Source organism: Coenobita brevimanus, chromosome 112 (genome assembly GCF_032717465.1).
Source record: "Coenobita brevimanus isolate Jiangsu-jjx chromosome 112, ASM3271746v2, whole genome shotgun sequence".
NCBI lineage: Eukaryota > Metazoa > Arthropoda > Malacostraca > Decapoda > Coenobitidae > Coenobita > Coenobita brevimanus.
The window spans coordinates 5,858,936-5,882,299 of NC_137065.1; the positions used below are offsets into that span (position 1 = coordinate 5,858,936).

Genomic DNA, 23,364 nt, shown 5'->3' on the forward strand with positions numbered 1-23,364 from the left:
GCTCGCACAATGCGCAAGAGATTGGGTGGTCCGGGTCCTCATGCATTGTGAATATATCTTATGGGAAAAATAATGTACGGGAGGTACCCCCTCATACCTGGACATTTTTTGGCTCTTACAAACATAATGAAGGTCAAATTTTTCACACACTGTACTACAGGTATAGCTACAATAACAAAAATATGGGCAGCCACCTTAACAACAGTAGACAACAGCCCTGATGGACTTAAATAACAGGGGTTCCAAGGCACGGCAACACTTACAGTGCCGCACCTCCCACTGCACCAACACTTCTCTCCACAGACTCCTGAGCACCTTCCCCAGGAACCTCTAACTCACTCACTTCGGTCATAAACCCCTCGAAGTCCAATGCCGACACATCTGACATTGCATCCTCTCATGGCCAGTCGGCAGATGTGACAGCTTGATGTAACAGAGTTCCTTGCGTTTCAAAAAACGGTGCAGCCATCCTACCAATGCCTTGAAAGGTTTGTACACATTTAACTTGAGAGATGTTGCCTTGTAAAAGAGCTGGGCTTGGTTCCAAATAAATCTGCCATTCAGTGGTACATCTTCCTTCTCCTTTCTCATTATGAAGGTGGCAAGATACTGTTCCATTAGTATCATCGCACGATTTCCCACCCGGGAGCAGCCGTCAAGGTCCGATGCACCACACATCTTCACTAGAGCCCTGATGGCATCGCAGTTCTTCCTCACTGACTCACTGTTGATTCAGCCAGTCCCACGGCTTCACCGATAACTGTATTTCCTTTTCCCTCCTCCTTGGGCTTGATAATCTCAAACTTGACTGCGTGCGTTAGGAGTTTCTTAACTCTTGGGGCTGGTGGCATGGTGCAGCGAAGGTACAGTACAGCCCAGGATAGAGCAAAAAAACAGCAACACATTGTACATGACAGGTTAGCTGCAGAGAGCGGATATGCACTGTGCACGAGCCGTGTCTGTAATGGCACGCCTGCCACCTCATACCCCAAGCTGCGCAGTAGAATGCCTAGGAATTTCTGCGCATCAACATCACAACATGTGACGATGGATGTGTTGTGTGTGGGGGGGGGGGGTTGCGTACTAATGGAAAATGGCGTTTTTGAGCCACTCCTTTCCTCTACCTCGCGTTCTGTGAGGTAAACTCGCGCATTCACGGTTTTTGGTTATGATTTTTCGTCACTAACGCACAATGCGATTTGTGCAGTCTGAGCTCGCGATGCAGGCGAGCCCACTGTACTTTACATGTTAAATCTATCCCGTGATATGATAAACCTCCTAGCAATGGGTTTTTACTTAACCAACTGCATCATTAAACCAGGGTATGCCTGTACTTAAATGCACTAACATTTTCCATTTCCTCACAATCCAGCCTCACTGTGTATTCAGTGACTTCAATTCTGTGAAAGATCACAACCTTATTCTTCCCTACACTCATCTTTAGATTCCATTTTTTACATACTCTCCCTAACTCATCCATCATGCCTTGTAGTTCCCCTTTGTCTTCATTTAACAAATCAGTATTATCTGCAAACAGCAGAACAGGATGTTTCCAACACTGCCCTCTCTCATTAGGGTCACACCAACATCCACTGCCCTACCTTGTATCTCTTTTCTAACTCCATCCATATGCAAACTGAACCATGAAGACATGACACATCCCTGTTTCAATCCAACATTCAAATGGACAAATTCACTCAGTTCATCATCCACACATACTGCAGCCCTAGTGTCCTCAAACAGTTATCCCTCAATTATCTGAAATACAGAGCCAAAGTCATGTCTGGACAGTGGACTTCTCCCCTGGCCCCCTTTTGTACATACCCTAACTTTGAAATCCATTGTGAAAGGCCACTACAGTACATCATACAACATATTCCTGGTGTTTTACACTACTTTATCTGGTCAAGCAGACCTATACACCACAGCTAAGCAATTACCATGGTCAAGCAGACCCATCAACCACAGATGGGCAATCACCACTGCAGTGCCATACCCTGCAGTGACATGGAAAAAAAAAGAAAAAAAAAAGAAAAAAAAGGTCCTGCCGGGCAAAAATGTTCACTCAGCCATAATTTCCATCCAGACGCAAGCATTTTGTCTGGATCAAATGGAAAAGTGTATGAATAACACTGCAGATTCAAACAACCAGATAACAGTGTCTGGATAATGGACTGTTTGGATAATGGACATCCAGATAATTGGAGAATTACTGTACATACTCTGTACAGCATTAAACAGCTTCCCATTTACTCCATATATTTTTAATATTTTCCACATTCCATGTCTATCCACTCTGTCATAAGCTTTCTCCAAATCCATGAAAGCCTCAAACAACTTCTTGGCATTCTCTATAAACTTTTCTACTGCTACTAATAAAGTTGAATTACTAATGGCCGTATCAAGAATGCTGTCTCTCTATCTATAGCCTGATGCCATAATCCCGTAAGAGGTGGCCATTTGTCTCTGAGCTAGTGGTTTTGCAGGGAGGGGCACTAACCCTTGTCCAACCCACTTGCTGACACATAGGAAACATGTGTGGGTTGGTTTTATGGTTACCACCCAGTGCTGTGAATGGTTTCCTGGCTTACAGGAAACCATACAAGAAACCATTAGGCTTGTCACTCCATGTAATGCCTAAAACATCTTAATATACAACAATGACTTACTGTAATTCATGCACAACATAATATAGATGTGAAGCACTGAAGTTATAATACTTATCCCCTGCAATGTCAAAAAAGAACCCTCAAAAAATATTGCTAAAGTTCATGTACAGCACACAGTCTTAGAGGATCATCTACTGTATGTTACAATCAGCCCTATCCTACAGAAAAAGGATAAACAATCATACAGTATCACAAAATACAATTACAGTTCAAGAAAGGCAAAGAATTACAGAAAATTCTCTCTCTCTCTCTCTCTCTCTCTCTCTCTCTCTCTCTCTCTAACACACTGAAAACTCACCTTAGAACTAATATCCTTGCTTAGCAGTAGCTTGTCAACCTTATCCCAGTAGCCCTGATTATCTTCCCTAGCTGGCAATTCTTCCCGGTGGTTGATGTTGGCCCCCAGCTGGATGAGAAGCTTTATTACGTCCAGTTTGTTGGCATGAGCGGCAATGAGCAGTGGTGTCTCTCCAGCATTGTTCTTCTTGTTCAGAACTGGGTTTTGTTTTACTTTTAGAGCCTGTGAGAGGGTAGATTGCTTCAGTTGTTGATTCAGAAGAATGTACAATATATTTACATAGGGAAAACCTGGGAAATCACCATAAAAGTGCTATTTGTAGTGGCCTCCCTCCAGTGTTGTTCTTATTCATAACTGGGTGCTCTTTCACTCTTAAAGCCTGTGGGATGGTTAATGCCACTATAGTGCCAATCACCTTCTCACTCTCATTCTCCAGTAGAACATGATAAAGTCTCTAGAATACAGCTATCTTCATACATCCGGCCATGAAAACTTTGGCACTAGATAGATACGAATATCCATAAATCTTGGGCAAGAAGAACTGTGTTAAAAAATCCTGGAATGTGTCTACATATATAGTACTCCCTCATTATCGACGTTTTTTTTATCGACGGATTTGATTATTGACGTTTTTTTTTTTCCACTGGGAGTTATTTAAATTATTATTATTAAAAAAATAAAAAAATAAAGAATTGTATTGGCACCTCCTAGCAAGTTTGCGCACCATCTCGCCAGGTGTCTCTGGCTGCTCGCTGCATGTTCCCGCTGACCCGACAAACAACAGCATCAGTCCACGTTGGTCTGTTGTTCTCACATCGTGTTCGGCCACATCTATCGTGCTTTCGTGATCATCATGGCTCTGAAGCGCCCTTGTAACACTCCAACTGGAAATAAGGCAGCTAAGAGAGCAAGGAAAGTACTTACCCTGGAAGTAAAGAACGAAATATTGCAAAAACTTAGAAGTGGAATGAGCTATGCAGCAGCTGGTTGCGAGTATGGCATGAATGAGTCCAGTGTTCGTGGCATAAAACGGAGAGAAAAAGACATTAAAGATGCTCTGGCTTCGTGCACACCAGGATCGGCTAAAGTGATGATGCATGTGAGAGATGATGCCTTGGTGAAAATGGAAAAGGGACTGAATATTTGGACTGAGGACTTAAACTGCCGACACGTGCTGCTAGACTCCCAGTTCATCAGAAACAAAGCAAAACAACTCTATGCCCGGTTTGCTGGTGAAAGCAGTGGTGTTGGTGAAGATAATGGTGATGAAAGTGAGGCAGGTGAAAACAGTGATGATGGTGATGAAAGTAATGACGATGGTGATAGGCCTGGTAATGTTGGTGCTTCTAGGCAAAAGAAATTTGCAGCCAGCAAGGGCTAGTTTGAGAATTTTAAGAAAAGGTATGGCCTACATAACATTAGGATGACTGGTGAAGAAACCTCAGCAGATCAGATAGCAGGAGAATCATACCCACGTGACTTGCTGAACTTATAAGGGAGAAAGGGTACAGGCCTAAACAAGTGTTTAATGTGGACGAAACAGGCCTGTGGTGGAAGAAAATGCCTAAAAGAACGTACATTTCGAAGGAGGAGAACAGTGCGCCAGGCTTTAAAGCAGCACAAGATCGTGTGTCTGTGCTGTTGTGTGGTAATGCATCAGGACATATGATAAAACCCATGCTCCTGTATCATTCCAAATGTCCACGTGCTTTAAAAAATAGAGACATGAACCTCCTGCCTGTGTTTTACCAATCAAATAAGAAAGCATGGATGACAGCTGAATTGTTTCTTGATTGGTTCCACAACTGTTTTGTCCGAGAGGTGCAAAAATATCTGGCAAACCTGGGAATGGAATTTAAAGTTTTACTTGTTTTGGACAACTGCCCTGGGCATCCAGAAAGTTTAAAATTTGCCCACCCCAATGCTGAGGTTGTCTTCCTTCCCAAGAATACAACCTCAATTTTGCAACCAACAGATAAGGGAGTCATCGCCGTTTTCAAAGCAAAATATGCAGAGAAAACATCTGCCATGATCAGGGAGTCTCTTGATGAGAAAAATGAGGCCACAAGCTGGGAAACATGGAGGCAGTATAATATCACCCAGTGCATAGCTTTCATTAAAGAAAGTCATGACAAGTTGACAACAAAATGTGTGAACTCGTGTTGGAGAAAATTACGGCCTGACGTCGTAAACGATTTCCAAGGATTCCCCTCTGTTGTTCCCCAGTTACACAACATCGTGAAGCTGGCTCATGAAGTTGGTGGTGACGGTTTTTCAAATTTACGACCTGAGGAGATAGAAGATGAATTTTTGGGACATGCTGGTGAAGCCCTGACAGATAAGGAACTAGAACAACTCATCAAGGTTCGAGAGCAGGTTGAGGATAAACTAGAAGAGGAACAGCTCCCCACACTTACTCTGGAAAACCTAGGAGAAATGTTAAGAATGACACGGGCCCTCACTGATCGTCTGTTTGAAATAGATCCATCGCTTGAGAGGACACTTAAAACGAAGAGGTTGCTGGAAAGTGCCATGATGCCCTACATGGAGATTCAGCGATCTATGAGGAGGGAAATATCTCAGACCAAAATTGAGCACTTCTTCAGACCAGTCTCCAAAAACTGACAGCACTACAATAAACTGAATGGTGAGCAGTTGGGTCTGGTTAGTACTTGGATGGGTGACCGCCTGGGAACACCAGATGCTGTTGGCATCCCTACGTGTCAAGTGGGGTTGGTGGAGGATTAGTGCCCCTCCCTGTAAAACAATTAACTCTAAGCCCTTGGCCACCCCATCTGGGATACATGGCGTCTGGCAATGAATGATGAATGAATGAATGTGAGCAGAATTACATTTCTGTATAGTTTACTGTTTAAGATTTAGAATTTGTTATAATGTTAAAGACGAGTTGGATTTTTTGTCAATAAAAGATATTTCTTGCAAAAGTTAAGCTGAGATTAAATGTGAAATATACGAGCATAAGGAGAGTTGAATTTTCCTAAAAGAAGATCCTAGCGAAGGCTAGGCTAAGATTTATCTTTGACAGCATAAACTGCCATACAGTTGTGAAAACTTAGGTCCGGGAGAAATGGAATACAAGAATGAAAGGAAGCCCTTGAGAATGAAAGTAAATGGGAGAGTGTGGTCTCTCTGGTATGAGCTAGCAGCACCACGCGTATGTTGTGAAGATCGGTGCGAACAGCTGATCTAACATAACACTTGCCTCACACTCTCAGTTATTTTAACGTATGAATGACCACCACTGCTGCTTTTGTTTGTTTTTTTTGTTTTGTTTTTTACGCACTCGGTTATGTAAACGTATGGATGGCTACAACTGCTGGTTTCGCCTTTTATTTTTAGATGGAGTGAGGTGTAAGTGGAGAGAGAAGTGACGATACAGCAGCCATTACAAGTTGAGGTCCAGTGTACCACCACTACGCATCAACATCAGAGATTATGCTATTTTCTCCATAATTATTTACTTAATATAAGTAGTTTTATTATGATATTCAGTTTTTCAATTGCCTAACTAATTTATTTCTAAGACACACTAAAACTAAATTGCATATTACATACTAGTGATTGAAGGGATACCAAAATATATAAACAAGAGGGTACCTGACCAGACGAAAATCGGTATCGACAGTTTTAGGCATCGATGGGTATCTTACGTACCTAACCCCCGTCGATAATGAGGGTGTACTGTACAGTAATCTGCCCACTATCCAGACGCCCACTATCCGGACACCCCACTACCCGGACATTTTGGGCCCGGGACTTCGTAATCCCAAAATTGCCCCAAAAACAAAAAACAAAAAAAAACAAAAAATTAAAAATGATTTCTTTTTCACCCATAATTTGAACTTGGTGCGCGGCGCGGACCAGCTGTGTTTTGCCATGTAGTTCCACTGACATCTGGCAGGGTGATGCTGCCTCCTCTCCAATTCCGCTCATCCATCGCCATAAGTGCACGCTCATCACCATGGCTGCCCACGTGCTCACTTTTGTAGTGGTGCTCTACCTGCTGTAGGCCCTGCTGTTCCTCTCCTGCCTCATTCTCGCCTGTGTGGTGATGGCCCTGCCACTCGAGAAGAGGAAACAAGTGGTTCTGACTCTGATGAAGAAGAGGGAGATATTGGACATGGTGGACATGGGATGGTCGATGTCAGACATCCTCCATGAATTCAACCTGGTTCGCTCTACGTTGCTTGATATGAAGAGATCCCGGGACAAGCTCACCCAGTACATGGCTGACTTCGCATCGAAGACCAAATGCAACGTGGAGAGGAAGGTTATGTTCACTCCCCAGTTTGCAGAAATTGACCAGTCCACACTGATTTGGTACCGACAATAACGTGCTGCTGGTGTGATGGCGCATGGTACAGAGTTGAAGGCTGCTGCTGAGAAGTTCACAAGGTTACACACACCCCAAACTTCAAAGCATCCGAGGGTTGGCTTCTTGCTTTCAAGTTACAGCATGGCCTTACCAACCATACGGCCCACGGCGAAGCTCTGAATGCCAACGAGGAGGGAGTAGAGAAGTTTCAGCAGAAAGTGGAGGGCTTGATCAACAGGGAGGGCCTCATTCTCGGTCAAGTTTACAACGCTGATGAAACTGGTCTATTCTATCACTCGATGCCAACGAACACTATAGCAGAGGAGACAGAGAAGTATGTGCCTGGCCACTAGCTTTGCAAGCAACGGATATTTGCTTTGTGTTGTGCCAATGCTAACGGCATGCACTGGCTCAAGCCCATTATTGCTGGCCGTGCAAAGCAGCCTCGGTGTCTTCGTTGGGTGATGGATGTCCTTTCTGTCATTTGGTACCATTCTGAGATGGCTTGGTTCACAGCCAAGATCTTCAAAAACTGGTTTCAACGCCACTTCGTCAAGGAGGTCATCCATTACCAGACGAATACACTGGGAATCCTGCGTGACCAGGTAATGGCCCTCCTTCTTCTGGCCAATGCACATGAGCATCCATCTGAAAAGGGCTTGGTGGCTGAGAATGGCTGCATTAGGTGCATGTTTTTGCCACCTAATGCGACTGCTCATCCAACCAATGGACCAAGGAGTGATCATGGCAACGAAGAGGCTGTACCAAAGGAAGTTCCTGGACGAGGTGAAGGTTGTTCTTGAGGAAAAGGACGAGCGCAGGGCGGGATGAGACAAGCGAGGCCAGCAGACTGTGGAAAACATTTGCTGCTACAACATCAAGTCAGCCATCTACAATTGGGCCAGTGCATGGAGGGAAGTCTCTGTCAAGACTCTGGAAAATGGTTGGTCTCTTCTGCTTTACGGGGCCAATGTGGTGCAAAACTTCCTAGGTTTTGATGTGGATGACTTCTATGCACGTCTTCGTGCGGCTGGTGACGACGTTGAAGTGGACGATGTGCATGAGTGGTTGGCTGACGACGAGGGCGATCCTGGGTATAAGATCATGTCTGATATCGAGATCGCATCTTCAGTTGCCAGCACAAGTGTCCGGCTTGAAGATTCCGGAGGACAGCAACGATGATGCGGACTCCTCTCAGCATGCCACTACTCCAGCCATCCCCAAGCTAAGCACACTCTGAGAGCACACTGAGTTCGTTCTCAACTACCTGGAACACCTGGACTGTGACAGGGAGATGGGGCCCTTGGGAATTGTGGAGGAAGTGCGCACTTTCAGGCAGCACATCATCAATCACCCGAATCGCCGTTCATTACATCGCTCAACTATTGACAAATTCTTCAGGCCCATGACCCCTGCCATGCCCAGCCCTGGCTCCACACCACTGCCCCCCTAAGACAGGCCTTCCACCTCCGTGCCACAGCCCAGCACATCAGCCACAGTGGAGTCGCCACTGGACGTGAGTTTGCGCCTGTCTTCAGAGTCTTCTGCAGTGGGTAGCCCATCATCACGTCCCAGCAACGCACCCCTCAGCCACCTGCACCAGTGACTCTCGGACTTTGACAGTGAATAAACAGTAAAAACTCGCCACTGAATCACACGGTAATATAGAGTGTTGTGCAGTGTAAAGAACATAATTGGAAGTATTAAGAAATTAGAATTCAGAGTGCAAACACTTAAGTGCAGAGTGCAACACTGCTGAGAGTCAAGTACAGTAGAGCGCAAGTGAGAAAAGAATGCGCAGTGTTAAGAAATTAGAATTCAGAGTGAAAAGGCTTCAATGCAGCGCAGAGTGCAACAATGGTGAGAGTCAAGCAGAGCGCAAGTAAGAAAAGAATGAGAAGTGTTAAGACGAGTTCAGAGTGCAAATGATTAAGTGCAGTGCAACACTGGATTACTGCAGGTGATTCAGGTGCACCTTATTACTGTCAGAGTCTGAGAGGGAGCGGGTTATTCATTGCGACGGCCATGGACTTGTTGTAAGTACCCTGCATACTGCTAAATACTGTACAGTATTTTCCATACCTCTAAATCCTCATTCTCTGATTCCTTCTCATTTATTTTATGTTTTCTGTCCCTAATTTGTGAGATTAGGGCCATAAATAGGTGCTATGCTGGTCTGGTAGGGAGTTATGTAGGTGGTTTTCTGAGTTAGACTGGGTTAGGTCAATAAGTAGCAGTCCAGGAGGCAGGGACCTACTATCCGGACAGCCCCCACTTCCTGGACATGCCTTTGGCTGAATTACATCGGATAATGGGAAGAGTACTGTATAAAACTTTTAAAACTCCCCAAAACTCATCTCTAGCATAACATTAACCTTAGAATATGATTTTTTTTTTTTTCTTTTTTTTTTCTTACTTCTGCTATCAGAATATATTCAGTTTAGGTGGTCCCTCACTGTGGAGGGTTTACTGAAGGCTGTACCTAACTGTTTCAGCTTTAAAAGTCTATTCCAAGCAAAATAAAATAATCAGTAGACAGAAAAAAAACAATAAAAGCAATCTCCTCTGTAAAATGGGGCTTAATTTTTCAAGCAAGAATCTCTTGAATATTTATACCGTACTTTCATAAACCTAGCCATAAAACTTTGCTCAGCTGTCTTAATCTACCCTTCCTTCTGATATCAGTGTTAAACATTATCCTACTGCCTTTGAAAGTAGGAAAGTTACACATGCTGTGACAGGAAATGGTTTGAAAATTTCAATTTTGTTATAACAGTCTTGGCACATCTTCTACAAGGCCCATGGACAAGTTATAAAAATACCCCTGCTAATTCCATCACACTAGTCCTGGACAAGATAGTCCATGCCTTTATTCACTTAGGACAATAAGTATTTGAGCCTAAAAGATGATGTGAAGGTGTGTGGAGATAAATACAGTACTGCATATAGATATAGTTGGGGGGAAAAAAAATATCCTGACCTGACCTGACCTGTATAACTGCAACAGACTTTGATGCAGCAAGGTGGAGTGGGGTGTTGCCATCATTGTCAGTAACATCCAGAGCAGCACCGGCAGCTATTAAAGCACTGATTACCTTCTCACTCTCATTCTCCACTGCAATATGTAGTGGGTAAAGTCCCTCATTGTCCTCCCCAACATTCAGGAAGCTGGGGAAAAAGAGGGATGAATGATGAAACAAACAGCTTTGGGAAAATGGTATGAAAAATTATTCTGATTATGTAAAGGGCATCAGGGAACAAAAGGGCATAAGAAGGCAAGAGGGAGATTAACAGAACAGACAGGTACAGTATTGAGAATGGGTGGAAGTGAACATGAATATGAGAAAGGTATCAGAGGATGAAAAGGACATGAGAAGTAGGATGAGCAAAAGTAATAATGAATAATTAAGGTCTGAAAAGACAACATAAAGGAAAATAACAGCTGGAGTAAGATACTGATATATAGGTGTTGTGATGAGGAGATGTAGAAAGAGGTGGTTTGGGCATGTGGAGAGGATGGGGGATGATAACTGGGTGCAGCAATTGAGAAATGTTAATATTGGGGGTGGAGTTGCGAGGGGTTGACTGAAAAAGACATGGGACGAGGTCATCAAGTGTGACCTCAGAGTCAAGGGACTGAACAGGGAGGCCGCCAGAGATCGAGCAGCATGCAGAGTCGCCATTAGATGACCAAGGCCGACGCATGCAAGCATGTTGGAGCCTTCAAAAACGAAACAAAAACAAAAAAAACATAGCAACAGAGAAAGGAGTACAGGATCAAGTAAATAAAGTGTGTTCTGATGGTATGTATACCTTCCTTAATGAACACAAATGAAAAGAATTAAAAAAGACTACGCCACTTCAAATAGTTCGTAACATTAAAGGCAGCAACTGCAAACACTAACACAATGATCACCTTCTCAATCATGTTCTCCACCACGATGTGTAACTAATGAGTCGTTTCACTCTCAGTCTTTCCAACGTTCAAAAAGCTTGGGGGAAATGGAACTAAATATAGACATAACTACATGAGACTGGTACTGAGGGATAGGGAAGGGGGTGGCCACGATTACATCAGATAAAACACTATGAAAAGAAATGGGTGCGGGTGCTCATCATCCGCTCACTCAATGTAGTGCCGCTCTCGGGTGTCTGCCCTTTCCTCTCCTCCCGCCTTTCCTTCCTTCCTCTTCTGTCTTTCCTTCTTTCTTTCCTCATCCTTCTGCCTACAGGCGACTTTACACTTCCTCTTGTGTCTTTCTTTCCTTCATTCTTTCCTGTTCCTTCTGCCAATCGGTGACTCTACACTGCGTGACACACCGAATGGTTTCCTGTACACCAGGAAACCATTTACTATGCTGGGTGATAACCATGTAACCAAATTTTGGCGCCTGGTGGTGTATTGGGTAATTGTGGTGCTCCAATAGGATTGGACTGGTAAAGGTTTATATCCAAGGGATGGTTGGGGTAACTGCTCACATAATGCCACTCAGGGATAAGTGAGGCTGGTCACTCTCATCTTAAATGTCGGGACCAACTTGCCTAGCCCCGGACTGCTACACTCCTCATGGGGCAACATAGGCTTGGATGATGGATGGATGATGGATGGAAGAAATGGGCAAAGAGAACAATGTGTAGCATAAGCAAATAAGATGAGCTTAAATAATAATAAATGTCTGACAAGATATCAACCACCTATCCATACATTACCAAATCCATCAAAGCCTCATCAGCAGCATAAAAGCCCAAGGCTAGGCTACTCAGGGCAGGCATTCAAGGTGAGTGACTAGTCACTTTCCCTGAGTGGCTTCATTTGAGGAATAAAGTCAAACTTAGACTTAAACCTTTATAATGACATGAGGAAAAATATGAAGGTTGAAGTAGAATGATACATTAGGCAGTATATGTATATATGTATATATATATATATATATATATATATATATATATATATATATATATATTTTTTTTTTTTTTTTTTTTTTTTTTTTTACAATGGAAACAGGTACATCACTACACCCTGGTAACATCCTTCTCCAAATATAATTTATACATCAATTTATATTCTTTGCTACTTCATCAACTTATTAACTTCCATACTTAACTTTCTCACACTTTTTCCTATGACTATCCCCTACCTTCTTGATCTACCACACTTCCTCTCACCTTGAAACTCACTCAAACAACCTTTTTCACCATCCTATCTAGGAGCTGGAGAAGAGGAATGCCTTATTATCATGGCAACAATATAACTTGGCAACTCCATTGTCCCCTTAAACAAACATCCCTTATCTCCCTCCCTATCCCCCAAAAGGAGTATAGTGGACTGCATGTGGGGATAATAAGCCTGCAGTCTTCTGGGTTCACATTCATTTGAGCCTGGGACTGCAACATCATCAACAAAAAAAACATTCTCTCTCTCCCTCTATGACCATAGCTACCATATTGTGAGGTGGTTAAAAAGATGTCACAGTTCTTTGTAACATACCTTAATACCTCTTCATTCTTCAAGGCGTCAAGGAAGGCAAACTGCGTGGTGATGTGAGCAAGGTGCCACGTTGGGTGGTCTCGCAGAAAGTCAAGGATCTTCTGCAGCATGTGGTTACAGAGCACTTCCTTGCCACAGGAATCCACCAGGGGCACCAGGATACCCGCATATGCTGCCAGGGCTGCACGAGCCTCCCTCTCAGTGCAGGTACGGATCAGGCTGATAGAAATAACGCACAAAGTACAATACAGACAATTACAAAAGTATACAGCCATTATCCTGTGTTTGTACAATTATTGCGAACAGCTGCTGATGCTATTAGTCACAAATCTGGTTACATATGAAGGTGAAATATCACTGTGCTACAACCAAATACCAGATAAAGCAAGAATTTAAACAAAAATCTTAGTACCACAATATGAAATGCATCAAGACAGCTTCCAGTAACCTGTATGCATTGCGTGAGCTGTTGAGTTCCTTGTGTATTATGAGTTCATATGCAAGGTTGGGGTCCTCACGTAGGTCATCCTCTGGCAGTGGGGCAATAAGGAATGGACCCTCCACCACAGTGAATGACCGTTGACTGTATTCACTCCAGTTCACACTATTAACCTGAAATGGCATGTAACAAAATAATATTTACCACTCATACTCTATTAATGAGAATCCATAATAACTTTTAGAAGAAAGGAAAGAGATGGAAAGAGACAAAGATATAAGGTACTGATTGTACTGGTAGCATTCACTGTTCCCTATGCAATCTGGCCGAACAGCCCGAAGTCCCTATGGAAGGCCACGCCCAAGACCAGGCTTTCCCATAGAGCTCTCAAGGAGTGTAAGTTGTGTTGTTGGCACAAGTGATTGTGTGCAATGCAGTCTTCCATAATGAGCTTAACAGTATGGGACGCTGTGGTGCATCCTGGACACGCATCAGCGATGGAGTCATCCAGCTATTTCTGATAACTCAAAGAGGGCTGGATGATGCCTACATCTCAGCCTGGCCAGGTGGACCCTGTCCTCACGAGGGAGGTAGGATTCAGAAGGGTGGATATCAGGAGGCTGTACATGCAGCTGTGTGTTCCCTCTGAGTGACTGAATTGAATGCGAGTGATTTGAGCATGGATATGCTTCTGGAAGCTGGTTTGAGGCAGGCAAGGCAGGAGAGATGACAGTATTTATGTATGACATAGTAAGCTGGGTGTTATTTTGATGTTCCTTGGTGCGTGTGGATGTGCCGCCATGTAGTGTAGTCGATGGTGTGGGTTTGTGGAGGCTGCAGCAAGAAACTGTGTGCTTCTCAAGCCTCGATGATTTTGGTTTCTTGGTGTAGGTGGTCGTAGGAGTAGTGGCAGTGCAGCCTGTGATTATCTTCAGGGCCTTGTTCTGTATGGTTTGTAGGGTGTTGTTGCATGTTTTAGTGAGTTTAGAAGCCCAACCAGGGCTTGCATAATTCTTCACTGAAAGTATATATTGTTTGTATACCGTGGTGGTGGTTTCTTTCTTTCGACCGAATGTTGTATGGGCAAGTGACCTTAGAGTATTGAGTTTTGGTGTTGATTTTAATGTCTGTGATGTGTTGCTTAAATGACACTGATGTATGTTACACCAAGGATTGTGTGTGTGTGTGTGTGTGTGTGTGTGTGTGTGTGTGTGTGTGTGTGTGTGTGTGTGTGTTTTTATGCGAGGAAGAAGGAACCAAAGGCCATGAGCCCGCAGTAACAGTTCTCTCCAAGAGAAAAACAAAATACAATATAGAGCCAAATTCAAGATCCGATCATTTTGAGATGCCTGGACACACTGCATTTGAAAGACTGGAGATCATAGGCAGCAGGAAATACAGACAGAGGGAGACAGTTCCAGAGTTGACCTGTTGCATAAATGAAAGACTGGGAGTAACGGTTAATTCTTGCATTAGAGAGTTGGACAGAAAAAGGATGAGAGTCTGCTGCCAGACGGATGCTACGCGCCCGTCGTAGAGGTGGAGGAATGCAAGCAGACAGTTCAGAGGAGCAGTGACCATTAAAGTAGCGATAGAAAAGAGATAAAGATGCAACAGTGCGGCGAAGAGACAGAGGTTGAAGGATGCCAGTAAGAGGAGGAGAGTTAATGAGACGAAAAGCCTTTGACTCCACCCTATTGAGAAGAGCTGTATGAGGGGAGCCTCCCCACACATGAGAGTTGTACTCCACACAGGGGTGGATAAAACCTGTGTATAAAGTCAATAACTGTGCAGGGGTAAAGAAGGAATGGAGTTGGCTTAGCACACCTAATCTCTTGCAGCCAGATTTTACAAGAGACGTAATATGATCTTTCCAAGATAAGTCCCGAGTGGATGAAACCTCAAGCACATTCATGGATGATGCAGGATTAAGCTGAATATTATTAAACATTATTGGGTACTCCTGTGATGATTTTGTCAGGTTGATAGGTTTATAACTGAGTTTCTTGTACATTAAAAACAAAATTATTTTTACCCCAGTCAGAGATATAAGACAAGTCAGACATTAGGTGTGCCATAACTTCATCCCTCGTTTGTTGAAGTAATTGCTGATATGGACGCTGCGGGAACCAAATGAAAAGGTGAAGAGTGGAGTCATCAGCGTACGAGTGGACAGGGTTAGGTGTACAGCTTAGAAGGTCACTGATAAATAAAAGGAAGAGGGTTGGTGATAGGACAGAGCCCTGAGGACACCACTGTTGATAGATCTATGAGAAGAACGATGGCCATCTACAACAGCGGCTACAGAACAACCAGAAAGGAAGCTATAGATGAAGGCACAGACAGAAGCATAAAACCGTAAGAGGGCAGTTTGGATATTAAAGATTTATGCCAGGCTCAATCAAAAGCCTTTGAGATGTCAAGTGCAATGGCAAAGTTTTTGCCAAAGTCCCTAAAGGAAGATGATCAGGAGTCTGAAAGGTAGGTGAGATGATTGCCAGTGAAGCATCCCTGACAGAACCCATACTGATGATCAGAAAGAAGGTTGTGATGGGAAAGTTGATTTTAAAGTTTTCTATTAAGAACTGACTCGAAAACTCTGAAGAAACAGGATGTTAAAGCAATTGGACAATAGTTAGAGGGTTGGGAATGGTCACCCTTCTTTGGGACTGGCTGACTAAGAGCAAACTTCCAGCAAGAAGGAAAATAACAAGTTGACAGACAAAGGCAAAAGAGTTTACCTAGGAAGGGTGTAAGCACAGAAGCACAAATCTTGAGAACAACAGGAGAGACCCCATCAGGCCCATATGCCTTGTTAGTACTGAGGCCAGTGATGGCAGAAAATACATCAGCTGAAGAAATTTTAATGTCAGCCATGAGGAAGTCTGAAGGGGGAAGTGATAGAGGAACAACACCGGAATCATTTAAGGTGGAATTGGAAGAGAAAGTCTGAGTGAAGAGATCTGCTTTATCAGTAGAAGAAATAGCTACAGAACCATCAGAGTAGAAAAGAGGATGGATGGATGACGAGGTAAAGTTTTTAGAAAGGTTTTTGGTAAGGTGCCGGGAAGAATTTGAGTTAGAGTGTTGAGAGCATTTAGTACGGATGAAATTATTTTTAGCAGAGCGAAGAACAGACTTTGAATTATTCCAGGCAGAAACATATAAAGATGTGATTAAGGGGTTTGTTGGCTCTGGTACCTTTTATAGGCCCTCTCTTTGTTGTGGAAAGCATTAAGTGTGATTAAATCAAGGCTTTCTTGCATTAGTCAAAGGATATGAGAAGGGAATATATGCTTCCATTCCTGAGAGAATAACCTCCGTAATGCGCAAGACACACTCAGATGGCTCCTGGTCATGGAAGCAATAATCATTCCAGGGAAAATCAAAGAAGTACTGCCTGAGGGCTGCAGCTCCAAAACGCCACAGCCGACGTTTCTTTGGAAGGTCCACAGGCCGTACTGGAGCAATAGGACATGATAAGGTAATATGGTTGTGATCGGAGGAGCCCAACAGAGAGGAAAGATTAACAGTGTAAGCAGAATGATTAGTTGAAAGGAAGAGGTCAAGTATGTTGGAGCTCTCTCCAAGGTGGTCAGGGATACCTGAAGGGTGCTGTACAAGCTGCTCTAGGTCATTAAGGACAGAAAAGATGTACGCTTGTTCACCAGGTGGATCAGTGAAAGGAAAGGAGAGCCAAAGGTGGTGGTGAACACTGAAATCTCCTAGAGTGGAAATCTCCTAGAATGAAGATGTCAGAGAAAGGAGAAATGGATAGAATGTGTTCCATTGTAGAAGTAAGGTAGTCAAAGTATTTTTCACAGCCAGCAGAATTAGGAGATAAGTAAACAGCACAGATATATTTAGTCAGAGAATTACAGGAAAGCCGAAGCCAGAGTGTAGAGAATTCAGAAGAATCGAGTTCAGGAACAGGAGAGCAAGATAAGTTGTTACATAAATACACACAACAGCCACCTTAGGCTTTGAAATGAGTATAGAGAAAGTAGGAGGATACAGCCCTAGTATAATTATTTGGTCAGACAGAAGTGGAAATGGAGTTTTTATGTAGCTTAAGTAGACCTATGTGGATTACACAGGCTGAAGTTGGCCAGTGCAATACATACTGTACATAAAGCAGGTGGTTCTCATTTCATGCCACATATGTTTCAATATACCAAACTTTTTCATACACATGGTACTGTACAGGTAGCAATGGAACTTCGAGAGAGAAGTGAGGGTAATGTTGGCTGAGGAAGACTTTACATGATATGGAACAGGGGAGAGGAGAGAGGACACGTACATCGGAGACAGAGAAATAGACAATGAGCATCTTAGTTAAACCAAAAATGTGTGTCTAGACAAAACAGTATGAAAGGAGTTTTATTTTAACCATAACCTCTGGTGGGGGGATGGGGGAGTCCTAGGAGGAAGTTAGGCATCAGAGATTATGAAAATGGTGATGATGATGATGATGATGATGATGATAATCATGATGACAGCAGTGGCAATGACAATCATGACGATGGTAATGACGACAAAGACGATGACGATGAATATGGCGATCATAATAATGACGGTGATGATGGCAATAATGAATATGGTGATAATGATGATGATGATGATGATGATGAAGGAAACTAACCTTAGTGGGCTGAGGTCCCCACCCCAAGCCTCGAGCCAGTTTTCCAAAGAACTGTGACATCCTGTCCTGGAGACTTCCCTCATATATCACGGCATCCTCCCCCACCAGCTGCTGGCAGAGGTTGGGGATTAACTGGGCATCACAATCATTACCAGTAGCCCCTTCATTTCACCAATGTAATGTACAGCATACCCTCATTTTATATGATCACTTGGTATATGATCAGTAAGATTTTAGAATCTTTTTTTTTTTCTTTTCCTGCTCAGGCAATCACTAATACACAATTTCTCAATATACAATCATTGTGATGAATAGTTTCTCATTATACGATCATTTTCTCACTTATATGATCGCTCCAGGCTAAATTGGTTATATGCTCTGTTTTCAAAAATGCATCCCAGTCATAAAACGAGGGCATGCTGTATTTTTTTTTTCTTACTACCTACAGATGCTTTCAACAATATACTGTACTGCGTGTATATTTTATATTTGCTACCTACAGATAATTTCTTAAACTTATTGAGGATTCTTTTGAACTAGAGAGGTTACATGTAGGATGCAGGGGCTTTTCTAAGTTAGAAAAAACTGGCTAGTACAGTTAGATACACAGATTACTATCAGATTATTGTACTGAGATGAGGGAAGGCCTCTCAGACTGGACAGGCCCAGACATAGTAATCTACTAGGAACCCACCTGACAGTATAATCTGCATTGAAAGGATGGCTCAGTGTACTGGTGTGGGTGTGGATGAAGCAGCGAGAATAGGAGATGAATAAATAATGTAGTGCAGACACTGGTAACACCAACTAATCCATCCCTACAACTCATGGTAAATCACCCAAGAGAGTGGAAGTGAAGTGTTATACTATATGGACTACCCTATATATCATATTTCATTAACCCCATCACTACTGCAATCTTTCCATCAAAACCATAAATTGATAGCATTAATTTCTTAAAAAGTCATCACTATCTTTAGCCAGATGGCTTAATCCCAGAAGGGATGGCCAAAAGCAAGTTGCCTCCATATTATCCTGACCTTTGCCACCAGGTTGCCCTCCTTGCAACTCACATTCCCCTCTATCATATACTTCTCCACTAATTCTTCCTATCCCTCCAGCTCATCCTTCCTTTCTCCCTTCTCCCTCTCCCTTTCCAATTCACTCACAAACAATCTCTGAGTCAGTCTCTCATCATCACACTGAATGTTAACACTGTACTAAAACAATACTGCACAGCATCCCACCACACTTCACAATGACACTGCACCACATCACAACTTGTAAATACACCACACCTTGTACTGATAAACCACACCTCACACTGACACACCGCACTTCACAATGACACCACACTTCATGCTTGTACACCATACCTCATACTCATACTCCATACCTCATAATCACACTCAATACCCCGTACTGACACACCATACTTCATACTCACACACCATATCTTATACTGACACATCATACCTCATACTTACACACCATACCTCACAGTCACACATCATACCTCATAGTCACACAATATACCAAATACTCACAACACATCATAATGACACACCATATCTCATACTCAGATGCCATACCTGACACCACCCAGTTACAACAGTTTAACTCTTTCTGTCCAATGACATGCTTTATTTTATCCTTACTACTGTACCTCCAGATGATTTAATTCCACTTAGAAATAATCACTCCACACTGAATGGGTTAATGAAGGCTGTGTCTAACCTCTTCAGTTGTCTCTCTCCCTTATGCTGACTAAATCTATTTGGAAGTATTAACCCCCTGCAATCCAATGATGTATTTCTCTATTCTACTCTTGCCATTTGCAGACAACTTTCAACAACCGCATATAGGTCTCTTGTTCTGAAGGGATTAATGGGGGCTTTATCAATCCATTTCAGTTTGAAAAGCCTATCCTAAGGTGAATAAAACAGTCTGATGGTGCAAGGCAAGCTTAAAGCCAATTGGACCAATTGCTCCAAACTGGGCTCCGTGCCTAAGGGGGCCCCCCACGCTAGGAAGCAAGGGTAGGCCTAATCTACAATAATCCCTTTAAGACCAGATGCCTAAGTCCCGGACACCCCAAGTCCCAGACACCCCAAGTCCTGGACATTTTGGGCTCGGGTCCTTGGACACCAAAAATAGCCAAAAACGAAAAAATGAAAAAAAATAAATAAAAAAAATAAATAAATAAAAGCCGATATGTGTTCATCCCTACTTTAAATTTGCTGTGTGGTGACAAACAGCTGTGTTTTGGTGCACAGCAGAGTGCCCCTGCATCCTCCACTCCCCAGTTCCCGCCTACCTACTATCGTGACTGCACGCTTGTCACCATGGCTATGCCATGTTCTCGTTTTTGTGAATAACCAGTGAATAAACTGCAATACCTCGCCACTAGACCACACAGGAATTTACTGTGTTGTGCAGTGTGAAGAAATTAGAGTTTACAGTGAAAAGGATTAAGTGCAGAGTGCAACACTGGTGTGTTGCAACTAGCGTGGCGCAAGTAAGAATGTGCAGTGTTAAACAATTATAATTCACAGTGCAAAGGATTAAGTGCAGCTCAACACTGGATTACTGTATGTGCTTGAAGTGCACCATCACCACTGTCAGAGCCTTGGAGGAGACGGGTTAATCTTCGTGACGGCCACGGACATGTCGTAAGTACCCTGTACACTTCTAAATATTTTCTGGACAGATGTGGAAGTGTGCATGGAAAAGTTTGGAAGGAATGAGAGAGTGTTTTTGATTGGTGATATGAATGGTAAAGTTGGTAATGTGAAGGTGGATGGAATAGTTGGTGAGTGGGGTGTGCCTGCTGAGATAGATGAGAATGGGAGTGCGTTAGTGGACATTTGTGCTGGGAGGGGGTTGGTGATAGCCAATACCCTCTTCAGGCATAAAATGATCCATAGGTATACATGGCGAGTGATGAGAAGGGTGGGTGGTGAACTGAATGAAAGGAAGGCAATGACTGATTATGTGTGTGTGGATGAAAGGATGCGAAGATGTGTAAAGGATGCAAGAGTGTATAGAGGTTGGGGGAGTGGACTTTCTGACCACTACTTGGTGGTGGCCAGAATTGGGATGCAAGTAAGATGGAGGAATAGAAGAAGGGAAAGACGAGAGGAAGGAGTAGTTGCAAGGAGAGTGGAAAGGTTACAAGACGATGAGAAAAAGGCAGAGTATAAGAGAGAAGTGGAGGAACGATTGGGCAAATATGAATTGGAGCAGATGGGAGACGTGGAAGGTGTGTGTAAGATATTTACAGAAGAAATATGTGCAGCATGTGATGTGGTGTGTGGAAGGAAGAGAAGACGGAGGGGGGTGCAAGGAACAGCGTGGTGGACTGAAGAGGTGAAACAGGCTGTGGCACAAAAGAAGAAAGCATACAATGAATGGATGAGAAATAGGGGTGTGGAAGAAGTTGAGAGGCGGAAGAGAGAGTTATATGTGGAAAGAAAGAGAGAGGTGAAAAGATTAGTAAGAGAGAGTAAGAAGAGAGTGGATGAGGAATTTGGAAGGAATTTGAGTGTAAAGTGGAGGGACTGTAAGAAAATGTTCTGGAGAGAAGTGAAAAGAGTAAAACAGGGTGGAAGTGAAGTTAGCAGGGGAGTGAAAGATAAAAATGGTAGATTACTAGTGGAGAAGGGAGAAAAAGTGAGCAGATGGAGAGAACACTTTAAGGAATTGTTGAACGTAGAGGATGGAAGTAATGCGAGTATAAGTGGCTGGGGAATGGCTGGGAGAAGGAGGGAGGTGAGAAGACAGGAAGGAATCAGTAGGATAGAAGTTGTGGAGGCAATGAAGAAAGTTAAATCGGGGAAAGCCCCAGGAATTGATGGAGTGTGTGGTGAAATGCTGAAGCATGGGGGAGAGATAGTAGTAGAATGGATGTGGAAGATGTGCAGTTTGGCCTGGGAGGAAGGTAGAGTCCCGGAGGATTGGAAGTCAGGTATAATTATTCCCTTGTACAAAGGAAAAGGGGAAAAAGAAGTGTGTGGTAATCATAGGGGCATTTGTCTTCTTAGTATAATAGGAAAAGTGTATGGTAGGATACTTATAGACAGAGTTAGAGAAAGAACAGAGAAATTAGTTGGAGAAGAAGAACAGGGAGGCTTTAGGAAGGGAAGAGGTTGTGTAGATCAGATATTCATTCTTAGATCTTTAGTGGAAAAGTTTCTAGAGAAGGGAAAGAAGTTGTATGCGGCTTTCATGGATTTGGAGAAAGCATATGACAGGGTGGATAGACAAGGATTGTGGAAAGTGTTAAGAATATATGGAGTAGATGGGAAGTTGTTGAATGCTGTGAAGAGTATGTACGATGGTGGGAAGGCTGCAGTGCGTGTGGATGGTGAACTAAGTGAATTTTTCTCTTTGAAAGTTGGTTTGAAACAGGGATGTGTCATGTCTCCATGGTTGTTCAATCTGTACATGGATAGGGTAATAAAAGAGGTACAAGGTAGGGTAGTGGATGTTGGAGTGGCCCTGCTGAGAGAGGATAGTGTTTGGAAACTCCCTGTACTGTTGTTTGCAGATGATACTGTGTTGTTGAGTGAAGACGAAGGGGAGCTGCAAGGCTTGGTGGATGAGATTGGGAGAGAATGTAAGAAACGGAACCTAAAGGTGAATGTAGGGAAGAGTAAAGTGATGGTCTTTGAGAGAGGTGAAGTTAGTGAATGTACAGCGAGGTTGGATGGTGTGGAATTGGAAAATGTGAGTACGTTTAAGTATTTGGGTAGTGTGATGAGTAAGGATGGAGGTTTGGAGGGTGAAGTGCTTGAAAGGGTACAGCAGGGAAGAAAGGTTGCTGGTTCCTTGAAAGCAGTGATAAGAAACAGGGAAGTGAGCATGGAAGCGAAAAAGTTACTACATGACAGTATTGTGATACCAACTCTAACGTACGGAAGTGAAGCTTGGACATAGTTGGAAGGACACAAGTCAAGAGTGAGAGCAGTGGAAATGAGTTATTTAAGAGGAGCCTGTGGAGTCACATGGAGAGACAGGCTGACGAATGAGGATGTAAAGGAGCGTTGTGGTGTGGATGTGGATGTGATAGGAAGTGTTATGAGGAACACACTGAGGTGGTTTGGCCATGTGGAGAGGATGGAGGGTGAAAGACTGACGAAGAGAGTGTATGTGAGTGAGGTGGAGGGGGGAAGAGGGAGGGGGAGGCCGAGGATGAGATGGAGGGATGGGGTGGAGAGGTATATGAGAGAGGGGGGTGTGAGTTGGCAGCAGGGCAGTGAAATGGCGGGGGACAGGGCGACTTGGAGGCGATTTGTTTGTGGCCACCCCAAACGGGATTGAGGCGTCTGGCAATAGATAGATAGACTTCTGATTCCTCATTCTCTGGTTCCTTTTCATTTATTTCATGGTTTCTGTCCCTTATTTGTGTGAACAGGGTCTTAAATAGGTGCTGTGCAGGTCCAGTAGGGAGTTACTTAAGTGGCTTTCAAAGTTAGGCTGGGTTGGGGTCC

General features: G+C 43.3%; 1 protein-coding gene across 1 annotated transcript in view; it reads right to left on the reverse strand.

Moving 5' to 3' along the window:
- LOC145418066 (85/88 kDa calcium-independent phospholipase A2-like) overlaps nucleotides 1-17,977 on the reverse strand; it is a 118,011-nt gene extending 100,034 nt beyond the window's left edge. Inside the window, exons 1-5 of the mRNA XM_080286598.1 lie at nucleotides 17,873-17,977; nucleotides 13,240-13,403; nucleotides 12,792-13,010; nucleotides 10,294-10,471; nucleotides 2,968-3,189 (exon numbers count right to left, since the gene is read on the reverse strand). Of these exons, the coding sequence (XP_080142724.1) occupies nucleotides 2,968-3,189; nucleotides 10,294-10,471; nucleotides 12,792-13,010; nucleotides 13,240-13,403; nucleotides 17,873-17,932 (843 nt within the window). The 5' untranslated portion in view covers nucleotides 17,933-17,977. The remainder of the gene's footprint in view (nucleotides 1-2,967; nucleotides 3,190-10,293; nucleotides 10,472-12,791; nucleotides 13,011-13,239; nucleotides 13,404-17,872) is intronic.
- Nucleotides 17,978-23,364: the final 5,387 nt, after the last annotated feature.